Genomic DNA, 17,910 nt, shown 5'->3' with positions numbered 1-17,910 from the left:
CCCGCCGTCATGGTGCAACATCTCTAAGCAGAAGAACCCCGATGCAGGGCTTGGTGCTTCCAAACAGAAGCAGATCTTGGCATGCATTGCTCCGAGAGGGGTTCTTCTTTTCTCTGGGACCCTGGACAGGAGCAGAAAAAAGGTTACCGAAAGTGAGACACACAGAGGACATGGAACAGGCCAGTGGTTTAGTCCGGCTGGATACAGATGGGGGGGGCTGCTTTGTTACAGGCTCTCTTTCTTCCACGAGTGCCCTTCAGAGGTTTTGAAGGCAAAGCTCTTGTTCTTCCCAGCCAGCAGGGCCTGGAGAGGTGCTGAGGAAGAGAGTGGCTATTGAGTGCAACGAAAGGAAAACCCCATCCCGCTTGCGTTGCAGGCTCTGCTGAAGCTCCACTTCTGGCCTGTGCCCGGTGGTTTGTGCAAAGGCCAGGCCCTGCGGGCTTAAACCCAGTCCTTGCAGATAACTTCGCTACCTGGAAGACGCACAGCCGTCCGGAGGAGCGCTTTGCGTTTCTGTGCTTTTTGCAAAGCCTCACCCCATGCAATCTGTGTGGCCATGAGTGTCGGGATCACGGGATTGAGTGTTCCCAGAGTGTTGGCTTTAAAAGGCAGGATTTAAGCCGCATCTAACCGTCTATTAAGAGCGGAGTGGGTGGGCAGAACTGTCTCATGGATTGCTTTGGATGTGTTTGGACTCGCTCATGTGAGCGTATTTAAGAAGGCGCTTTGCTGAGAACCGAGGGTTTTAGCTCAGGTTTCCAGACTGTGCGCTGAATTTTTCTGTCTCCTTGTTCGGAAGGCTCGGGCAAGTTGGAAAAGCACGCTTCGCTTTTGAACCCTCCTCACACAAAGATGGGCCTGGAGCGAGAGGCCGTCCGAACTGGCGGTGCTAAATGGAAAGGCTCAGCTTTCTTTGAATGGGATTCATTTCATCCCTGTGTTTTTGCGGACTGACTCTCTACAGGAGTTTTCAAAGGAGGGCACGATGCAACCCCCCCTCCCCGAGTCCACAGGTAAAGGAAGGACCTCTCCTTCTTTGACCTCCCCTCCACTCAAAGAGGTCTTTTGGGGGCCTCCCCTCCTCCTTTCATCATCAGAGTATGGCAAAGAAGAGCCGTGCTAGATACAGGCCCGGGATGGTGGAACATGTATGTGGTCCTCTGGTTGTTGTGGGACTACACACCTCCCATCATCCGTCACTGTTAAGCATGCCTAGGTCTGGAAGGCATTGCAGCGCGACAACCGCCAGAGGGCCATGTATTCCCACTTTTCTTGTAGGACTCGCTGCTTTCCACGTTTAGTCCTAAAAGTTGAGCACTGATTTCTTTTTTGAAAATCACCTGCTGGTGGAGATTCATCCTTAGTAAACTGGATTTTTAAAGGATCGGCTCACTTTTTTTTTTATTGTGCAAAAAGTATTTTAGAAGACAAAGGTACTTAAAACCAGTGGATGTAAAGGGACCTCTGTGGAATGCTTTGAAATGTGGAAAGTGTTGCAAGGGGCTCGGTCTACAGACTAATAGGAAGTAGCTGTTTATTTTTCCCGTGTTGTCATAGTGAGTCTTTCACACTCCGTAAGGGCCTGGAAAATTCATTCCTGCTGCCGGTTAACTTCCAGGAGTTGGGCAAATAACATAGAAGCTCATAAATATCAACAAAAGGCCAATTAACATGAGTCATGACTTCCCTCAGAAAAGGAGGCGTGACAGGCACGAACGGATCATGTGCCGTAGGTGAATCGTGGCGCCAGCGATGAGATGCTTTGCTCGGTCCTTCTCAAGGGAAAAGCATCCTGTGGTTCAGTATAAACTCCGCAGGATCTTTCGCTGAAGAAATCTCAGCTTAATGCAGCTCAGTGGGTTGGAGTGTCAGGCTGCAGGCTGCAGGGGGTTCAAATCCCCATTGTGCTTGCTCAGAGGGGATCCGCCACATGGGGCGGCAGGGGTCTTTGATGACCTGACGAGCACCCTTAGAAGGAAAGACTGATGAACCAAATTCCTGACTACGTGACACCTAGAAAAACCCAGGGAAAGTCAGAATTTATTTGCTAGCGCATCATCAAGATCACTTACTTGTGTAGCAGGTATGAAAGCCAAGGCCCCCGTGCTGCTGCTGCTTAAGCCAAACAGGTCAATCTGATTCCTTCTTGCAATGACTTCTAAACCCTGCACATCCTGTTTATTGACTGACAGCGAATATTTACCAACAAATCTTGTGGGTTTCTTGATCGATAGCCTGGTCTTTCAGTCCCTGCCATGAGATTCTATTCTTATCCTTAAAACAGTGGCTTCCCATCTTGGGGCTCCAGATGTTCTCGGACTGCACTTCCCAGAAGCTTTCCCCACCAGTTGCGCTGGGCAGGATTTATGGGAGTTGTAGTCCAAGAACATCTGGGGAACCTCAGGTTGGGAAGCACCGCTCTAGGAGGAGGAGGAGGAGAACAGCATTAGAGAAATACAGCCAGTGGCTCTGGAGGGGAGCCTGGGGCCATTCCTGGATTTGCAGGCCTCTTCCCAAAAAGCAGCGCCATTTCCCCACTCTCACAACAAAGGAACAGAGAGCGAACCAGGAGCAGATGCAACAGCGAAGCGACCAGGTAGCAGAATTCAAGCTTTGTACATGGAGGGACTCCAGTTGCGTACGTGTAACCTTGAAAACCTGGAGGTGGGGTAGATTTTGTCCGCCTCTGAGCCAGCCTCCTGGCATCTCCAGGACTGGGCCGGGGAAGATTCCTGCTGAAACTTTGCATATTGTGTCCCCTTTTTCTTGGGGTTTAACTTCAAGAACTGGCTGTCTTTTTGCACAATGTGTTAGACGCTGCCCCTTTAAGCTAGATGGTGTTTTCTCGCTCTCGGCTGCCTGTGTGCGTGCGTGCAAGGTGCACAGATATTTCTGGTATCAGTCATGTGATCCTGCCCTGGGGTTCTTTCGCTTGTTCGGTGCGCTGGATTTAAAGAGGCAGGCGCTCGGAACATGTGCAGTTGAGCTTGTCTGCAGCCGCTATGCGGGTGTGTGTGTGTGTGTGTGTGTGTGTGCAGGGTTCAGGAACGTGGGTGTCACATCACCCATGTGCCAGCAGAAGGTTGTAAAGGGATCCGTAGGGCTGCTATAGTTACGGGACATCCTTGCTTTCTTGCAGGAGAGGCTCCAGTCCCACAGATGTTTCTTGGTGGATTGTTTTTTTTTTTTTGGGGGGGGGAAATAGACCTGTTTTTGCATGGATCGAGTACAAAATAAATGATAAAAAATGCGTTCAACGTGTTTGTTAGAAACACATCTATTGTGGGCACACCGTTGGGAAGCTACCAACCCGTCTCTCCCAGTACTGTATTTGACCGCTCTGACTGGCAGCGACTTTGAGTCATCTGGGAGTCTGTTGTAGCTCTGCCTGGGGGGGGTGGATGGGGGGCAGTGGCCTCCCGTCCAGGTCAGGGCCAGATCTGATCTTGTTTCACCTCCAAAACCAAGGTGCATTTGGTTTGTTCCTCATTTATGGTGATGCCATAAATTTCCTCCTTGGTAAACTCTGCAGTTCTAGGATTATTATTATTATTTAGTGCCTGTGAGCCCACTTGAATGTCCTTTGGAGGAACACACATAGCATTGGGCTGCACAATGGCCTCACAACGGCAGGAGTTTGTGCTTTGTTTCCAGACTCACTGTCCACAGAGGTACAGATTAATTTTTTTATTTTTTGATCCAAGAGCCTGCTGTCAATGGTCGCTTCTTCCAAAAGGTCCCGAGGGCGATGCTTTGGGCCAACCCTCCAGGGCCCCCTGGTTTCCTCTGTTTAGTTAACAGATAAGAAAGAGTTGAAAGAAGAAAGAGTGAAAAGCAAGGGGGGTGTTAGCAGGATTTGCTAGAGATGACAGCTGTGTGTGGCAGTTGATGGTTATCAGCTGCTGATAACTGTGATTATCGATAGCAATAGAGATTGATGGCTCACCCACATCTCTGGAGATATGGCAGCCTTTCAATCAGATGTGCCGCTTAGTCATTTGGTGTGAACTGCCCACCTGTTTCATTCAGGGCCTGGGTCAGAAAGAGAACAGCTTGCTCTTTTAGTGCAGGCCTCCGGATGCCATTGGACTACAATTCCCATTAGCCCCCATCGGCATAGCCAGTGGTGATGGAAGCTGGATGCTGTAGTCCAATGCTATCCTCTGGAGGCCTGTGCTTTTCTCAACTGTTTTAGTTTATGGAACCCTAGCTTGATGTTCAGATGCAGAAGGACTTGAGTGCAGGATCCTGGCACGTCCTGCTAAGAATGAGATGGAGTCACAGATTAGGCGTGAGCTTTCCTCCCCGGCAAAGCGTTCTCAGCTCTGCAGAGAATACTGGACCAGGCAGGACCCCGCTGTCTGTGAATCTGGTTCGGGGGGCATCTCTTGGCAGGATGGGAATCTGCTCCATGGTTCTTGGTATAGATCCAAGGAGGATTCCTGGATGGGAGCGGGACCTGGCTGACCGAATAGTCGCTATGTTTTCAGGGGCTGCGAAGGCAGAGAAGGAGAAGCGTCTGAGCGTCCAGTACAAGGCAGGAGATGAGCGGACCGACAATGCATTCTTTTCCGCCAGCCGGCCCCCCCACCTCGAGGAGCTGCACATTCAGGCCCAGGCTGGACTCAAGTCCTTGCAGAACCAAGGTAGGCGTTGCTAACAGGGTAAGCTCCCCCCCCAAGCTCCCTGCCAGTTGTTAGAGCGGGGCTTTGCTTGATAGGGCTGATCCCCTTACAAAGCGGTGCATCGTCTTTGCTCCCCCCTGTCCTCAATGTGGGGATTTCCTTTGCCTCCAATCTCCTTGGCGCCTCCTCCCCTGGGCAAGAGCCGTGGGGCTTCTTGGCCTCTTACATCCTGCTGCTTTTAAGAAAGATCTGTGCTTTTCTGCCCCGTCTGAATGTTTAAATCTCTGTGCCTCTAGAACAGGGTGAGTGGCTGGGAACCCTGCAAATCCTGCACCTCTTTTTTCCAGAGTCTTGTTGAAATCCCCGCCCCCCCACTTCATTACCACCCTAGTAATTTCTGCCTCTATGATTTTGCCTTTAAACCAGGTGCACTGCTTTCTTTGCCTCCCCCCCCCCCGGAGTTATTACACAACTGGAAATATAAATTCCACAGCAACGGAATAATTCCTTACTCTCAGCTTCAGTTCAACAGAGACTTCTTTCTCAGCTGTAGGTTTGAAATAAGAAAATATAAGAGGGGAATCTTAGAAATGGGACGTATTGTGAGCACGGGCTGGACTTGTATAAAAGTGTTTTCTTTTGGATCTACCGAATCGGTATGAGATCGGTGTTCAGAACCCATTTCTGCCGTAGGACCAGATTTGGGATTTGCTTCTAAATTTTTTTAAAAAGCTACCACTACCCATATGCACGTTCCATTTTGTTCTCCACTGACCGTACCACTTCTCCCACAACTGTGGCTCTGGAGAAGAGGTTGTTCTGCGTAAGCTTGAGAACCCCCCCCCCCCATCTTAGGCCACGTTCTTGGGGTTGACGGCCAAGCGCTGCTTCCTTAGCACTGACCGTTGGTTTGCATTCATTTATTGGCCTGTTTGCTCTCCCTCATCTCCCATAAGTTAGCAGTAAGTCTTCTGGGCTCTGCGTGCCAAAGCCAGCGGTCCTGCCTGTAGGCTTTTGCTGCCTCCAGTCGTGTTCTTGGCCACATTGGAAATCAAATTGGCTCGCCCGGCAGGGGCCGGTGTTTGCAGCCGGGCACAACCGGTGAGGGAGTTGTGGCATCCGAGCAGAGTCCAGAGTTCATGGAATAACGGTCTGTCAGGGCAGGTGACCAGCGGCTCTCCTCCCGGTCTCCCATGAGGCTTGGCCAGGCCAGAGATAAAGCGCCAAGTGGTGGAGGACACAAAGGCACGAAGAGAGGCGAGCTGGCAGGATACGACCCCCTTCCCGGCCTTGTCCTCTCGGTCACGCTGGCACGCCGTCGGGGGCTCCTCCGAACCTCCCGAACCGCTGGACCATGTTTTCTGTGTTGTTGCCTTCTAGAGAAGCAGAAGCAGACCAAAAGAGCCTGGGACCACAGTGACACCAGCAGCCTGCAGGTAAGCCCTTTCTCTCCGGGACAACGTTTGGTGGGGGCTTTGCGCCACGTCCTGGCGATGGCACGTCTGCCAATCTCTTCCTGCCCTCTCCCTTGCGGAGGCTCCGTCGTCCAGGCGGGCTGCTGCAGGGGGTGGTTGGTTCAAGGGGCTGCCCACTTTGGGAAATGGAGGCTTCCGACCCGCTTTCAAATAAGTCAGACATGGTTTCTCTCTAATTGAACCCGCGCTGACTTTGGAGATCCTTGTTGGTGCAGGATCTCCATGAGGAAGGAAGGTGAAAAAATTGGGCAGCCATCTCTCTGCAGAATTGGAAAAATAGCTTTTTGTGACAACAACCCCCCCTTTTTTTTTAAAAAAAGTGACTTTTCCCAAGGTGTGGAGTAGGGAACGGTCCTCCTCTTCTCCACGCTTCCGCTTGTTTCTGTTTATCTTGGCTGAAAACAGCTGCACTTTGTCCTTTGGCTTCTCTGCAGCTTTGCTTCCCTCCTCTTGGCCGCAAAGGGCTAAACTCTTTCCCTTCGCAGAGGTCAAGCCTTCTGTTGCGTGTTCTATTTGCTAAGCGAATGGACGGCACAAGATTTTCCTGGTTCCTGTAAACCTTTCGGGGTGCAGGTGATACAACTGGACAGGATTGGCTTTTCCCAGCTGTTTTGAATGACACCGCCCATCATCCCCAGCCAGGAGGCCCAATAGTCATGCTGTGTGGGAATGTTGGACTTTGTAGTCCAACAGATCTCGAGGACAGTGAGGAGCAGAAACTCCAGCACCACAAACCACTTATAGGGTTGCCCTCCATTCTTCCTCCTGGCCTTTAACAGCCTGGGTGAAAAGCAGCTGTGTGGAATGTGATGCTTGTTAAGCGATTTAATCAACTAAAACTTAAATTGCAAGGTTTATTTAAAAGATACCCTGTAAACAATTGTGATGGCTTTTAGCTAATACAATAAACTTGAACTAGCAAAGCAGGACCACCTGGAAATTAAAATGGAGAACTTCCACTTTCTCCCCCCTTTCCCCTGCTCAAATGATCTGTGGCCAGGTAAAGCAATCCCAAGCTTTATGGGACCCATCTGCTCAGGTGCCAGGGGCATACATTCAAAAGCCCTGCTGATGCAGAATTTCAATTCTGCGTCTTGGCCGTCTGAATTCTGCAACCTGAAAGTTGAATTCTTCTGCCTATCAACACCATTTTTTCTGCAGCTTCTGCTGTTTGCTTATTGCTGCAGAAACCAGCTGCAGGATCCAGATACCCCTCTCCACCCCCAGCCCCCCCTCCTCTGTCAAGCACTGGAAAGGTCCAGCCCCATTGCTCTGGCTTCTGAGAGTGAACAGCCTGAGTACAAAACCTCCAGTCCTCCCTGGAGTCCATGAAGCTGCTTTAGGCCATGCTCAGACACTGGTCCGTTAAGGCTAGCAGCCGTTGTGAATTTCTGTGGCTGTGAGCAAAGATCTTTTTGCAAACATGACTGACTGACCTTGTTTAAATGGAATTGCGTGTCACCTGCCAGCATCAAAAGCCTTCGCTGAGATGGTGAGTGACAGAGCCCATCTCCCTTTCTGAATTCTGTGTGGCCTCAAATACAGAGACATCCTGATCCCCTTGGCAAGGAAAGGAGTCCTCTGGGCATGTGTCAAGTATTTCCCTTTTTGTTACTGCGTTCTCACGGCCAGCTCCCGGGCCACGAAGCAACAGGGGACGAGGTTTTCAAGTCACGGAGGCTGGCCGTCAGCCCGGCCTGAGCTGCAGCCATGTTCCTTTCTGAGAAATGGACAACACCCGGGCAATCTGCAGTGCGCCCTTTTGTGTTGACTCCATGGCCTTTTGATCTGAAAGGAATTTGCCCTCTTTAAAGTGCCAGGAAGAAGGCTTTGGGGCTTGGCATTTTTTGCTCATCATGCAAAGTATTGCTGGTGAATGTGTCATAGGCTCACCGTTCCGTTCAGCCAACTGCAACAGACGGACCAAGAATTCAAGCCGCACTCCTTTATTAAAAGCACTTTTGCAAAAGCGGGTGTCCTAACTGGACAGGCGCACACGAATCAATACAGACAGCTCGATATTTATTCCCTGTTCCCGGCCGCAGGATATTTGTTCCCTATTCTCCCTTGCTACCCCAAGGTGCACCACTGATCCGGTAGGCATGGGAAGTCCCTCCCATTGCTTACATCCCCCGCTCCCTTCTTTACCTAGACCCCAGACTCCTATTTATTTTTCTCCTTTTTTGGATATAATGTTCCCTTCTTCCCAATCGCATTCTTTCTGACCCGTGATGTTCCCCCTTCCCCCCCCCGCCTAATCGCTTAATCTTTTTGTCAACACAATAGGGTCCCCTTGTGCATTTCCTCCGATCTACCTTTTTAAGACTTCCCCAAAAATTCCTCCTGTCGTCTAGATGATTAACAAATAGCAAAATATACTGATTATATATACTCCATCATTGTGTCCAGGCAAAAGCAGCGTCTCTTGCTCTCTGTCTCCGTGAGCAGCACCCCCTGGCGGAGCCAGAAAGGAGGCGGCTGGACATCTCCCTAACTTGCCTTCTCTTTTGAATTTTTGCTTTTTAAAAAAAATGGGTGCAAGAACTGTAGGAAGCTGTTGACGGAAGGGTTGGGGCTGTGGAGCATTCTCCTCTGGGAAGGGTCCGCGTTCGAATATCTGCGCATGGAGAGACGTCCTCCTTGTGCTGCTAAAGGGCAGAGCTTGGCCAAGGACAGCTTCCAGACAGGGCTGGACTACAACCCCCATTGGTCCCAGATAGCACAGCCGGTGGCCAACAAGGGTGGGAGTTGTAGTCCAACAATGTTTGGATGCTGGGTTTTATGCAAACCTGGGTTAGAGGCCTCTGCTGTCCCCTCTGAAGGTGGCAGGCATCGGGGGCTGGGGGGGCACACCGCAAGGAGATTCATCTGGAATTTGAGGGATTCACTCTTTCCCCCCTCCTTTTCTCACGCTGCAGTCCCGCTCATCGGCAGAAGGGGACGATGTCTCGATCCGAAGCCAGACCCTGTCGTGCACGACAGAGACGACCTCCGAGGATGCCCTTTCGATTCGTTCGGAGATGATCCAGCGGAAAGGTAGGTGCTGGTTGCAGCCGGCCTTGAAGGACGTCTCGGGCAGCCTCCGGCGCCCCTTTTTTCACCCAAAGAAGCCAGCCACTGAGCTGGGCAACAGGCATGGTTGGGGAGGGGGGGAAAGCCCCTTTTCTTCCCAGAGGCCTCACAGAGTTTGGGAGCCTTCTCTTGAAGGCAAGGTCTTCTGCATTTATTTTATTTTATTTGTTTGCATTTGTATGCCACCTTTCTCCCAATTAAGGCAGAGATGCTGAAACCTGTCTGCTTTGGGAAGGGTTCAGAGTGAGACCTTCTACAACATTAGCAAAGATGTGTGCCAGGGGGAATGCATCCACACACACGCACACGTAAGCACACATGTGCACACACATGCACACATGCACACACACACACACACACAGACACACACACACACCCCAGTGTGCCCCCTAGACCCTTTCTTTTCCCTCCTCGGACCACCTCCCACGTTGCCCTCCTGAACAAAATCTTGTCCCCCAAATGGCCAATTGCACCAGCAGAAGCCCCAGGAAAGGGGTACTTTGCCTTGTGGCCTGAAACGGCCACGTGGATAGTGAGTTACAATTAGCCTGTGGCAAAATGGTGTCCCCTGAATTGCAGCTTGTCACGGGTGTGTGTGTTTGTGTGTTTGGAGGAGGTGGTTGGACTGTGTGGATGGCCACGGCCCAGGAGGGGTGGTCCCTGGCCTCTTGGGGTTGCTTCCCCCCAAACATTGTGGGTCTTTCCCTTAGGAACCCCACACCAAGGGGAGGTCTTTGACACCTGCGGGGTGAGCCGTCTTCCTTCACCTCGGCCGCATTTCATTCATTCTGCCCCCCCGCCCCGCTTCTTTCCATCCATCCTTCAGGTTCCACCTTCCGGCCGCACGACTCGTTCCCCAAATCCTCCACAAAGGGGGAGAGAAGGAAGAGGGAGAGGAGGACCACCGTCCTGGGCCTCCCCACCCATGTGCAGACGGAGCTGGGTAAGGTCTCCACTGGGAGAAAAAAGGGGGTTTCTCTGTGTGCATGTGGGGAAAACGACGACACTGCAAGGTTGGACATTCTCGAACTGCAGCCGGAACGACACATGGAAATCTGCTGCTCATGCCTGCAATTTCTGAGCCCCGTTCATTTGGGCTGCATAATTTGGGGACCTGTTTTAGGAAAGGCTTGGGTCTCAAGAGAGCGCCTGGGAAAGAGATGCGCCAGAGGTGGAGGGGATGAGAAAGGCTTCCCTTTTCATTTCAGAGGTTCAGGGGAGGAGGGCTTGTGTTTATCTGTTGCTTTGGCAGCTGTCCGGGCTGTATCCTGACCTGGAGAAAGGTTCATCCAGGAGAAAGCTTCCCCAGTTCAATTTTTCCTCCACCCTTGGAAAGGAAGCAATTTCTAAAGCGTGCAGTTGTTCTTGAGAAGTGACCTCCTCCCTTCTGGCTGGACGGAGGAAGCTTTTTATCCAGGGACTGAGAAAAACTAGGGGAAGGGAGGGCTCTGGATTCAGATCCTCCCACTTTTCTGTTTCACCCAACCGTCCTTTCAGCCCCTTCTTGATTTCCTCTCCTCCTGGGACGGATGATGAGGGTTTCGCCTTCACGGACGTCTTCTTTCTCCCCCTCTAGGCCTGAGCAACGGGTACGACGCCAAGAAATGTCCCGGCAGAATGGGGGTCAGGGTCAGCCCCAGTCCTCCGGTCCTGGTGAACGGCGGCAAGGGCCCCGAGAACACCATCCACATCCCCACCGTTGACGGGAAGATGGAGCCCGACGCGGTGCCGGAGGGCGGTGCCCGGGTCTCACTGCCGGTGCTGGAGGTCGAGGCAGCCGATTCGGCCCTCCAGGGCCACATCGACCGTGTCTACTACGACGACTCGCTCTTGGGGCGCAAGACGGCCGACAAGCTGTCCCCCTTGGCCAGGCCAAAGTCCCTGGCCGTCCCCTGGATGACCACTCGGCCCGCCTCCCCGGACCTGCTGAGCCCCGTCATGTCTATCTCGCCCCAGGGCACCTACATGTCCAAGATCATCCCCAATGCCATCTTGCCGCCCCTGGTGGACGTCATCGTGCTCTCCCGCGACCGGGTGCGCACCCTCAGCCGCTGCAGCCTCTCGACCGCCAGCCCCTCGCCCTCGGTGCGCTCGGTGGGGCGCTTCCCCGCCCTGCCCCGCAGCCGGGAGCACTCCTCCTCCAGCGACAACTGGAGCCACTCCCAGTCGACGGAGACCATCGTCTCCAACACCTCCACCCTCTCCTCCCACGGGGGCAGCCGGAAGGGCGGAGCGGGGCCCGATGGACAGGGCCCAGTGGGGCACGGCCCCGAACCCGACCAGCTCAGCACCTACAGCTCCAGGAGTGGCGCCCGCTGGGTCGCGGCCAAGGCAGCCCCGGCCTCCCCCAACCTCTTGGGAGCGCCGCCTCCAGGGAATGGCAGCGGTCGAACCTCCCCCGCGTGCAGCACCGGCAGTGCGGCCGACGGCTCGGATAGCCTGAGCGTGCGGAGCGACCGCTCCTCCTCAGCCCGGAGCGTCTCCCTCCGGAAAATGAAGAAAGCCCCCGCTCCGCCCCGGAGAACCTACTCCTTGCACCAGAAGGCCCAGCAGCTGGAGGCTGAGGGGGCCCCCAAAGCCGTGGTGGGCCTGCCCCCGAAGCCCGGCCGCCGGCCCCAGCGGGAAGGGGCCGAGCTACGGGGCCCGGCGCGGCGAGGGAGCCCCTCCTCGGCCGGCGAGGACGACGTTTTCTCCCCACCGCTGTCGTCTCAGAGCGAGCCCGGCAGCCTGGCCTGCTCTCCGGAGCGCTCCCCCCCGAGCCCCATCACCGTGGCCAAGCTCCACGGGGCGGAGGGCCTGGCCCTCCCCGAGGCCCAGGAGGTCTCCTCCAAGCACAGCTCCCCGGATCGCTTCGGCCGCACCATGTCGCCCTCCAGCGGGTACTCCAGCCAGAGCGGCACGCCCACCCTCCATGCCAAGAGCCCCGCAGCCCACGCTTCGCCGCCGGAGAAGACGACGACGAGGGCCCAGCCAAAGAAGCCGGAGCGGGTTTGCTCCCTGCAGTCCCCGGGGCTCTCCGTCTCTTCCTCCTTGACCTCCCTCTCATCGTCGGCCTCGGATCCGGCCCCGGCGGAGGGGGTTGCCCTTCCTCCAGCTGGCGCCCCTTCGGGCCCTCCGCCGGGGCCAAGCAAAACAGACCGGTTTGTCATCCCGCCCCACCCCAAGGTCCCGGCGCCATCCTGCCTGCCGCCCACCGAGAGCCAACCTGCTGAGCCCAGGAGGGGGAACGGCACCACCACAGCCTCGCACGCCCCCGACCAGACCGACGCAGAGCCCCCTGGGGCGCTCGTGAAGCCTGGCCAAGTGGCGTCGCCTCCTCCATCACCACCCCCCGCCTACCACCCACCACCGCCCCCGGCAAAGAAGGCCGAGGGCAACCTCGCGCCCCCCGCCGTGGCCGCCCCTGCCTCTTCGGGGATGGACGCGGAGGTGCCGTCGGATTCTCTGTGGCCCCCTCCACCCCCGCCGGTCCCGGACGCACACGATCTCTCCATGGCAGACTTTCCACCCCCCGATGAAGCCTTTTTCTCACTGCCGGCACCAGGATCACCGTCGGTTGCCGTGGAAATCCCCGCGGCTGCCGAAGCCCCCAAGGGGACCTCTCCCCCTCCTGCGGAGGAGCCGCTTGCCACCTGCAAAGCCACCCCTGCGGAGGAGGACGCAGCCCCCGCCATGTCCCCTTCCTTCTCCATGATGGTCTCCTGCAAGATCCAACAGCAGAGCACCCCGAATGCCACCCCGCTGCCAGCTCCCACCATCGAGCGACCACCTCCCCTTGCGCCGACGGGGAGGCCACCCAGCTCGGTCCCTGTCGCCCCCCAGAAGGCTCACGAACCAGCGCCGGCCACCCTCTCGCCTTCTGGCCCCCAAGCCCCACTGGGCCACAAGAAGCCGGCCAATGGCCTCCCGAAGGAGCCCCCGCCGTCCGCCCGCGGCAAGAGCAACCCCATGCCAAAGGAAGACGCCAACCTCCCCATCGTCACCCCTTCCTTGCTCCAGATGGTCCGCCTGCGCTCAGTCCACGTGGACGCCCACGGCACTGCGGCCGGACCTGGAGTGGCCCAAGTCACCGCTGAGCCAAACGGACCCGACTCGGGGGCCGATGGGAAGCCGGGGCAGCCACCGCCCCCCCAGAAACCAATCCGGAAGTCGCTCTCCTTGAGGGTGCCCCACACCAGTTCCAAAGAAGCCAGCTCCCCGAACCCGCTGCACCACGCCGTGCGCTTGAAGGCCTCCACCTTGTCCTCGAGGGACGCCGCCGGCCTCGGGGTGGCGGAGAGGAAGGCGGGCCACCGGATGACGTTGCCGGCTTTCTCTGCCACCACGCCGACGGCTCCCCTGGCGGGGGAGGGCAAGGATGGCCGAGCATCGTCCCCCCTCCTCAAGTCACCGGCGTCAACGGCCAGTTTCATCTTTGCCAAGAGCCCCAAGAAGCTGGTCATCGAGACGCCGTCCTCTCCGGAGGCCCAGGCCAGCCTGAAGAAGAACCTGGTGGCCGAACTCATGAACGTCTCAGGCCAGCGGTCGCTGGCAGCCCCCGGGCCTCCCCTGCAGGGCGCTGGGAAGCCCCCGGCCCAGAAGCCCCCGAAGGTGCCCCCGCCCATCGCCAAGAAGCCTTCGCTCGGACCGGGCTCCCTGCAGGGGCCCTGGAGCCCCCCGCTGCCACCAGGTGCCCAGGAGCCGAGCTCCCCGTTGCCAGCAACCGGGGACAGGACTAAGAGCGAGGGGTCTGCAGGAGCAAGGAACGATGACGGCCCCGCTTCCACACTGGAGACGGCCCCGCAGAGCCCCCCGGCACAAGGTGAGGGCTGGCAGCATGCCACGAGAACAGGGTCAAGCGTGGTCCTGCCCGTGGGCAGGGTGTGTGTGCCTGCAGAGTCTCCCACCTGCATGCCCCGTGTTGGCCGGCCAGCTGAATCTTCCTATGAAACAAAATCTTCCCCTTGTAAAGACCAAGTCCCAGCCACCAAGCTGTTTCTTTTGGGTCAAAATCATTGATGGGAATCGGGACCCAAGGGTCTCGAGGTCTCCACCCATGTTATGCCATCAGAAAGGGCAGCGTTATCTCTGCCCGGTTCCTGTAGGGTTTTCCTCCCCCCCCAACCCTCTTCCTCAACACCCCTTTTTAGGTTTTTCATGGGTTGGCCCAACTCTGCTTTTTGCCGCTGTTTGAACTCCCTGGCAAAAGGGTGCCTAGACTCCCAATAAAGGTCAAGGTTCCCCTTGACAATGTGTCCAGTTGTGTCCGACTCTAGGCGGCGGTGCTCATCTCCGTTTCCAACCCATAGAGCGAGCGTTTGTCCGCAGACTCCCGATAAGAGCTTGCCTAATCAGAAAGCAAGCGTTTTATCCCTGAGAACAAACAGGAAAAAGGGCAGAACCGTTTTCATCCTTTCTCAATAGCCTAGAAGCCGAGCCAGGATTTCATGCTGCCAGGGGTGCATGAGGTGCTTCCGTGCCTCGTCCCCAAAGCCAGGATTAAGACTGCTAATTGGCAAGGCAAGAGGGAATGTGTGTGACTTTTACAGTTTTTGGTAGCCACCCAATTTCAGTTGTCTTTGAGTGCGAAACTCTTAAAAAGTTCCTTTGGTTTTGATGGAGACGACAGGCCGGCCTGACTTTTCCAGAAGCCGGGAGAGGGTCGCGAAGGTGGTTAGGAGTGTTCAGTTGAGAGGGACCTAAAATCGGACTTCAAGTCTTACATCATATCCAGACATACTCACTGATTTGTCTCCCCCACCCTCTTTTTTCCCCCTCACAGACTTACGAGAGGAGACGGCGTGAAGGAAGACCCTGTGGTACGTTTGCCCCTAATATACAGGAATTTAAAAAAACAAAAACAAAACAGAAACAAAATATATCTCAGGGACCTGAGCAGGCCAGAAGAGGGTCCAGGACGTGGTCACAAGGAAAGAAAAACAGCCTTAGCCTCTGACGGCCTTGATATTTATGCAAAAATCGTGTTGGTTTTTTCCTGCGACTCTACAGCTTTATTTTACATCCTAAGATGAAGTAGCACAACCCCCCCTTTCTGCTGCTGTTGCCTCCTTTTCCTCCCTTGAGGGCTAGCACCTTGAGCAGCCTTGCCTAGTTGGGTTTCCTTGTGTTTTGATTGGGGATTATTATTACTCTTGTGCACGAGGAAAAAAGGGTTTTGCAAAGCAGCGGACGCCGCCCCCTCCCCTGGTACCGCCTGCCAGAGAGGCTGGCAAAGTTGAACCAGACTGGTGTGTCTTTCTTGAGTGGGTTTGCATTATCTCGTGGGTGGGAGGGGTGTGCGTGGAAGTGGCCGCCTCTCGCGTGTCGGGACGGGTAGAAAACAGAAGCACTTTGTGCAAATCAAGGCTGGAGATGGCAAGAATGGCTGTTTGCAGAGGACGCCTGCTCAGTCTTCCCGGATGCTGCCGAGGCCCCGATCCTGTCAAGGCTTTTCACCCTTTGGATGGTTGCCCGTGCATCAAGCCGTCAGGGAAAGGGCCCGGCGGGGGAGCCCCGTTGTTCTGTTGGAGGACAGCTCTGTGGCACATACGTTTTTTTTTTTTTTTAAATCTAACACCCAGGGATCTGACGTGCAAACATGTCTCGGACATAAGCAGATGATTGTGGGTGGAGGACAAGTTTTTAAATTTCTAACCTGGCCCCTAATCTGCCGTAGCACAAGTTGGGGCATAGAAATGGATGGGGGGGTGGGTGGGCCGGCCACGTGGCGTAGAGTCTCTCTCTCTCGTCTTTTCTCTGCTTGCGCTCAAGACCCCTTTTCCATTCCCTCCTCTGGTTCCCGGGATGGATGGCCAGGCAGGGCTTGGCTGGTGGAGGTTTGGGTTTAAACCCCCTTTTTCTTGTGGCAGGCCAGTAAAGCGACCCCCGAGGAAGAGCGGTTCCGAAAGGGAGCAGCGCTGCCTAAGAGCGCCGTGTGCTAGAAGGTCTTAACCGAATCGTTTGCAGGTGCCTTAAAAAAACACGGCTGTCCAGGCAGGTGGAGCCTCCCCGACCGTACGTACGTAGCTCTTCACTGCCAACACGACCTCACTGTGGACCAGTGAAGCCTGCGCCAAGACATTCCAGGTGGGGAGCCCCCCCCCAGAAAAGCTGGGAAGGGGAAACAGACTGCACAACGCCCTGGTGCCCCTTATCGCCACAATAGGGCAGACGGTGCTGCGGCGCTCATTCTTCTCCCTCGTCAGCAACGAATTCCAAACGATGGACGTTCGTGTAATTCTGGCCTTCGCCGTTGCCTTTCCTCGGGTGGTGCATTTGGAATTCCTTGGGGGTACACGGAGAGGCATCGAAGCGGCCCCTCCTAAGCCAGTAGCAAGGAGTAGGTAGGGAAGGAAATGGGAGGTCCATCTTTTGTTAGAAGCAGGGGAGATGGTGGGGCTCAAACCCCACTCTGACTGTAGCTTTTGAGATAATGTGGGCATTATGGTGGCAGTACGCCAGCCTGGGCAGTGCAGATTCATCCTCTTGGTCTTGAAACAGTGAGTAAAATCTGCAAAAACTGGTCGGGCGGCCCTCCGGGGTTGCCTTCTCACCTCAGATGGGCCACATCACAGAAGAGGGCAGAGTGTGTCCCGAGGGTGGACAGGCCAGGTTTCCCCCGCTCCAGTGGCCGCTGTGGTTGGGTGGGCAAAAATGGCCCTTTGCTGGCAGGAAAGCCCCTTCCCTGGGAGAAAAGGTGGCAGAGAAATCAAATAAATCAAAGTTTTTAAATGTTTCAGAGACACACACACACAGAGACCAGTGGGGTCAGGTTCTGCTCCAGGAGCAGCAGAGTCCAGGACACCCCATTTGGGTCAGCCTGGATCGCCCCGAGCCAGGCGGACGGGTGTGTGTGTGTGTCTCATGCCTGAGAGGAGGAGAGCGGACTGGAGTTCTAAGACCACTGCTCTGGAATGGGGGAAATAGGTGTGGATGGGTGGGTGGGGGGGTCGGACGCTTGTGGCTGCCCCTTCCGTTCACTGCTCTGCCAGCCACCCAGAGAGAGGAGCTTCTCTCCAGCCCAACCAATGCCTCAAAAGAAAAAAAAAAAAAACCAGCCCCCCAAGGCTGAGTAGGGATGCCCCCCCCCCCTCCGGTTATACCTGCCTCCCTCCACTTCGTGGTCTTGCTCTTTACCTGTAGCCACCTGTGCCTGATGCTAGCCAGCCCCAGGAGCAGGCCCCGGGCAGGGAAGAAGAGAGAGCCCCCTTGCAGCCCCGGATTCAGGGCAGGGCACACCTAGTTCCTCTTGCCACCCGAGCTGGGGAGGTTTTAAATTGGCCTCCTTGGGATGGCTGAGGCTTTTGCCACTGTTAGGGCAAGGCTGGGCCCGCCAGCTCGCCTCTGGCAGGCCGTTCCGGAAAGTCAATCACACCTGGAAGGCAGGCAGGAAGGAAGGAGACAGGTAGAACACGCAGGTGCAGGGGTTGGGGGCCCCCGGTGGGCACAGCATCGAACCATGAGACCAACCCCCCCCCCCCCCGGCCCTTTTTGGTTTCTCTTTCTCTCTCCCTCTCCTCCCCCCCCCCCGGGCCTTCCGTTTTCCCTCCTCTAGAAAGAGATTTATATACTTCTAAAAATCCTGGGGTCATTTGATTTGATTTCCATGATTGTTTAACAAAAAAAAAAAGGAGGAAAAAGAAATCTACCTTTGAGAAAGGGAGGAGTTTAAAAAAAATGATGGTGAACTCGAGTTTTTAAAAAAAGTGTCTTTGTAAAGATGAGTGATTAAAGCTTGCTTGCTGACTCTTTTACTTCTC

The 17,910-nt window shown here is 55.3% G+C and overlaps 1 protein-coding gene across 4 annotated transcripts in view; it reads left to right on the top strand.

Annotated features, from left to right (window-relative positions):
• The window catches only part of NHSL3 (NHS like 3), a 52,904-nt gene extending 36,745 nt beyond the window's left edge, over nucleotides 1-16,159 (top strand). For 3 of the 4 annotated variants that reach the window (XM_072979949.2, XM_072979952.2, XM_072979951.2), the window contains exons 2-7: nucleotides 4,491-4,646; nucleotides 6,006-6,061; nucleotides 9,019-9,136; nucleotides 9,999-10,115; nucleotides 10,749-13,973; nucleotides 14,934-15,701. In XM_072979949.2, coding sequence (XP_072836050.2) covers nucleotides 4,491-4,646; nucleotides 6,006-6,061; nucleotides 9,019-9,136; nucleotides 9,999-10,115; nucleotides 10,749-13,973; nucleotides 14,934-14,956 — 3,695 coding nt within the window. In that variant the 3' untranslated portion in view covers nucleotides 14,957-15,701. Of the gene's footprint in view, nucleotides 1-4,490; nucleotides 4,647-6,005; nucleotides 6,062-9,018; nucleotides 9,137-9,998; nucleotides 10,116-10,748; nucleotides 13,974-14,933; nucleotides 15,702-16,020 lie in introns of those variants that run through there. The other variant, XM_072979950.2, reaches the window with a different exon arrangement.
• The last annotated feature ends 1,751 nt before the right edge of the window (nucleotides 16,160-17,910 follow it).

This window comes from Pogona vitticeps, chromosome 9 (assembly GCF_051106095.1).
Source record: "Pogona vitticeps strain Pit_001003342236 chromosome 9, PviZW2.1, whole genome shotgun sequence".
Taxonomy (NCBI): domain Eukaryota; kingdom Metazoa; phylum Chordata; class Lepidosauria; order Squamata; family Agamidae; genus Pogona; species Pogona vitticeps.
The sequence above is the reverse complement of the archived record's forward strand: the minus strand, read 5'-3'. Positions and strand labels throughout refer to the sequence as shown.